This window comes from Phragmites australis, chromosome 21 (genome assembly GCF_958298935.1).
Source record: "Phragmites australis chromosome 21, lpPhrAust1.1, whole genome shotgun sequence".
Lineage (NCBI taxonomy): Eukaryota > Viridiplantae > Streptophyta > Magnoliopsida > Poales > Poaceae > Phragmites > Phragmites australis.
The window spans coordinates 22,263,824-22,268,869 of NC_084941.1; the positions used below are offsets into that span (position 1 = coordinate 22,263,824).

The 5,046-nt window shown below is 45.2% G+C and overlaps 1 protein-coding gene across 1 annotated transcript; it reads right to left on the reverse strand.

The window, feature by feature from the left end:
* Nucleotides 1–2,990: 2,990 nt before the first annotated feature.
* On the reverse strand, nt 2,991–4,479 carry LOC133903869 (uncharacterized). The gene is made up of 2 exons (XM_062345342.1): nt 3,397–4,479; nt 2,991–3,298 (listed from the first exon to the last, which is right to left on the reverse strand). The coding sequence occupies exon 1, from the start codon at nt 4,413–4,415 to the stop codon at nt 3,414–3,416; it is 1,002 nt and encodes a 333-aa protein (XP_062201326.1). The 5' UTR covers nt 4,416–4,479; the 3' UTR covers nt 2,991–3,298; nt 3,397–3,413.
* Nucleotides 4,480–5,046: the final 567 nt, after the last annotated feature.

Here is a 5,046-nt window from a genome sequence, read left to right on the forward strand (position 1 = left end):
TGCTGTGGATCATGATTATCGGCTGTAGGAATTTTGTTATGGAATAATATGGTCCGTACGAAGAAGTTGCATTTATATTTTGTTCTTGCTTTCCAAATGACACTAGCGTCAAAGGGTGGCACTTTGTTCCTGAGAATTGTTTAATTGTGTTTGTGTTCTGGCAGATCAGCACCCTGTTCATGTCGGATTGTAAATAATAAGAACACAGTAGTTTACATTTAAATTTGAGGTTTATGATAATAAGAACTAATTTGACTGATCATTTATTTTTGTTTTTGAGTGTAAAATTGTTCAAAAAATGCTTGTCTAAAAGGAAGAATTGAATGAAATCGAATTGACCTTAACTGGCAGCATGGATATGGTCAATGTTAAATGAAAGAAAAATTGTTTTGAAATTTAAACTTTGTAAATTTTGCACGCCTTTGGATAAACAAAAGAGATTCATGTTTTGTCCAGGGTAGCCATCCTCCTCACTAGCAACGCCCACCCACTGCCACCGCTAGGTTAAGGCTCCGATTAGGGTCATGGTCGGGTTCGTCGAATCACCGACTATAGAGGAAGGGAGGGTTGGGGCACCGGAGAGGTGGGATAATGGTGGTGGGAGACAACCCCGGCGTCTAGAGGATTGGAGGGTTGCCAATGGAATAGTTAGCTGTAATTAGGGTTCTTGCCAGCTAGTCATACACGACCCAAGAAGAACAAGCATGCATGTGCAATGACTGCAAAGTACTTGTATTTGTTTAATTGGAAAAGGAGAGCCTTTAGTATTTGTTTTATCAGAAACTTCCGTTACTTTTTTTTCTTGGCAGAAGAAAACAACGTGCCTCTTCTCTCGTAATTTGTTCATGTTATCTTTGTTGTGTCACTCACTTTCCTTGTTTGTTAAAATTAGAATTAGAAAAAGAAAACAACGTGCTCATATGAGAGGAAAAAACTGAAAGAAAACGAAGACAAAAAACTGTGAAATAGCAAATTGTAGCAATTCAAAGTGACAGTAGACTACGACATTATAACATAATGTCAGGAAAACACAGGCCATATGGAATACTCAGCACGACAGCACATGTACAGTACAATTTTTTTTTAACTTGATTATTGAAGCGTCAAGAGTGACACAGCTATTTGACTGCTTGTAACCTAGAGGACTAAACATGTCTATGTTCCTTTCAACTGAACCGGAATCATTATAAGTGGATGTATCGCAGAGGAGAGATTTTTGCCTGCAACGGCAAGTGAATCCGTGATCAGCGATATTTCACCTGTATTCATACATGAAAAAAGTAAGGTTCCTCGCGCTGAATCTGGCTCCAGCGTTCGATATATTTCTTTTAAACGAACAGGCAAGAGATCTATATTTTATTGAATAAGAAGGAGAGGCCGAGACCAACCAAGGTACAACAGACAAGAGCTTACAGCAGAACAACGCTCGACATAAAGCTAGTTAGTTACATTGGCTCAATTTATACGAGATGTTTCGCACCACCAATCGCCCATAATCTAAACTCCTCTTTGATCTTAGCAATCGTTGCGGCCGAGGTGGAAGCCTTATGCCTGAAAATTCACGCGTTTCGCTCATTCCACAGGATCCAGTGACAAGCATCAAAATGGATTTCACAGCTTTTTTTGGAACGCCAATGGTCTCAGCGATGGATGACCACCAAGCGTGCACCGTCTTAGCGGCTGTCCAAGAGCCTGGGGCAATACCTGGCATAGAAAGCCACTGCGCGACAGAGTCCCATACCCATCTACTGAATCTGCACTCAGCGAAGATGTGAAGCGTCGTCTCGTGAGTGTGCCAACATAGGGGGCAATAGATATTGTTCTCCCATTATCGTCGGGCTAGCCTGTCAGAGGTCCATAGGCGGTTCTGGAGGGTGAGCCAGGCGAAGAACTTGCATTTTGGTGAGGCCCAAGCTGACCAAATCAACACGTGGAAGTTTGTTTTTGTCGATCCAATGAACTGTGTCTTATAGGCAGAGCTTGCCGTATACTGTCTTTTACTCGTGAGCTTCCAAGCGATGGCATCTTGGCAGTCCAGCGTTTGATGTGAATCTGGGCAGAGGTTATGCCACTAGCAACCAAAAAGTCTTGCACAGAGTTGAGCAGGGGATCATCCTCCTTGCATATGACTTCAACAATTTGAAGGTGCTCACATGTAAATGATCTCTCTTTTGTCTCACCAATGATCCTTGCAGACGCGTTCGGACCATGCTGTAGCAGGAAAAGCAGCTTATATGATGATACTTACAGGTCCCCATGTGCATCAATATTCGTGTAACTAGGATCAATAGACATGTGGAGAAACACATGTACCGCACCTCTGGGAGTTTGAGAGTTAGCTTCTCCAGTATTGGTAAGTTCTGAAGGAAGACCGTCAATGTACAGAAGTTTGCATTCAGACACCCATCACCAAGAGTCAGATTTGCAAGGTTGCTAAATTTTGGACACCACTGAAATTTTTTGTGAGTATCCAGCTGGACAAGGTTCAAACAATTATGAGAGAAACGTAACACCAATGACATATTTCTAGAAAAAAATTTCCTAATTCAACCAAACTTGGCGAAAAAGAGGACGCAAACTTTCAGGTAGCTCTAAAGCACTAGAAGGTAATAGATGTGAACACCCCATGACACAAACAAAAATCATGTTAAACAACGCAGCAATTATTTTTCTCAATGGGAGCCACTAATTTGGAGCAGATGAAACATCATCAAGATTGTTTTCCATGCAAGTTAGGACGCACCTACGGACCCACCACTTCGTCAAGATACATGTCTCATCCATTGTATGAGCAATGAAATCAATGATAAATTTACAATTCAATTTCTAACAAAAAAATTATGATGTTTTCAGGAAATTTCAGCAGGTTTTTTTTCCAGAAAAGATTGGAATCCTGGGATTGCTACTGTACATTACTGGACTGGACTAAATTGTGCGTATCTTAACTAGGGTACTGTAATTTGTAATGGACTAGTCACTAGATTGTGTTCTTCACCCTATGGAGACCGTGACTGCACTAACTAGATGAATTCCCTGCACGTTGCTGCAGGAATTTGAGGAGTATTTTCAAATTGAATTTGGATGAAAGAAGTAAAATTGTTGAAAAGAGTCATGGAATTGAAATCTAGCTAATGCTTGTGTGCATTTCATTTATAACAATAATTTGAAGAAACCCATGATTCATCTGCAGAAATGATTGCAGTTAACCCATATAACAAAAATGGTGCATGGCAACAGGGCAAATAAAATGCCTCGGTCCAGTTGTAAGGTCAGAGGAACAATTGTGCAATCCTGACTCCTACAAACAAATTGGGCAAAAGGAGATTACAATCTGATGGGTCCACGATTAAAATTTTGAAGCAAACAAATTCATCGACGATCGTTTACTATGCTTACATATGACCAGTCCATGATCACCGATGCTTCCATCGATAGCGAGACGACGGCGAGTGGATCGCGCCGGCGGCGTGCCGCTTCTTCTTGCAGTCATTCCTTGCCACCTTCTGGCGGTGAACGCGTCTGCCCTCGCCCCTTGTTGAAACCGTCTCCTGCTCCGGCGGATCTTGCAACCCGTCCAGGGTGCATGAGAATTCGAAGTCCGTCCAACCAATCGGTGCAATGACAGGAAAGGAGTCGAAGAACAACCGGCGCCAGATCCTGGCCCAGGGACGCTGCCTGGCCTCCACGTACTTTTCCCTCCAGCTGAGAACCTCCATGGACTGGGAGTCAGAGCTCTCGAAGTCGAGGAAGAATGAAAGACGCAACCGGCGCGTGCGCCGGCGGAAGCCCAGGGCCTCGTACATGGGCTTCCACAGCTCACCATCACGCTCTGCCACCAGGCGCCTCAGCTGCCTGCAGGTGCACTCCACCCTCGCGAGGTCCTCGTCGTCAGTGAACCTCTTCAAGATTTCCGTCTTGATGTCATCAGGCATGGACATGAAACTGGTCAGCGGCAGGCCGTTCCTGCGGCACAGCTCGACGAGGAGGCCCCAGCACACGCCGTCGGCGAGCGTCCAGCCGATCCGCGACACCCAGGGCTCCGTGTCACCCAAGGTGCGGGAGAGGAGCGGCGTGATGGTGGCCTTGTCCAGGCGCTCCCGGTACACGCTCCGCAGGTGGCAGTCCGTCGTGAGGAACATGAGGAGCGCGATGTTGCTCCCCTGCGCGCAGAGCATCAGCACGGCGGCATCCGCGCTCTTGTGGTGCGCCAGCTGCGGCACCGTGTACCAACGGGAGAGACACAGCGAGCCTGCCTCACCTGCTCGCTTCAGGAGGTGACCCGAGGGTGGCTGGGCGCCGTAGGGCTGGAAGCCGATGAAGAGGAAGGCGCCATGCATGACCATACCCAGCCGGCCGACTATGTCTTCGGCTTCCCACTGGTCAGCGTCGACGAACTTCTGGAGGAGGGTTGCCATGGTGGATTAATTTGAGACGATGAAAGGATCGAATAGATGTAAGACTCTAGGAATCTAGGGGCTGAAGCTGAACCACCCCACCCGGCTAATGATCCGGAAATTTCCCAAGACTTGGTGTGTAAGCGATTGAAATGTGGTCAGTCAAAAATTATGTTGCTTCATTCCCTAATAATCCTCTTGAGATTCAGCGATAAGGTTAGTGACAGTGACACACAACATACTTTATGTGTCAATAAACAAAGCTAAATGCTAGTCAAACGATCAGAAAACATTAGAAAAAGTAGTTGGTGTCGAAGTTTGTCAAAATCGAGATCCTATTTGTTTGATTTCTACGATGCTATGAATGCCTATACAATTCAAATATATTTCTACGATGCTATCAATGCCTATTCAATTCCTAAACAAAGTTAAGCAAAAAGTTCCCCTCGCAAAAAAAAAAAGCAGGGACAAAGTTAGGTCTAGGTTGTTGCTTTGTGTTGTGTGCGTGTGTGAGAGCACTTGTAAAGAGTAAATTTTTTGCAGTACCGGAACCTTGTGTCGACGTTTGCTAGTGTGAGCTGAGTCCACCAACGAAGGCCTGAGTGAGCTATCAGCTGCCTACTCTGGCACTGGCAGGGACGTGAGGATGACA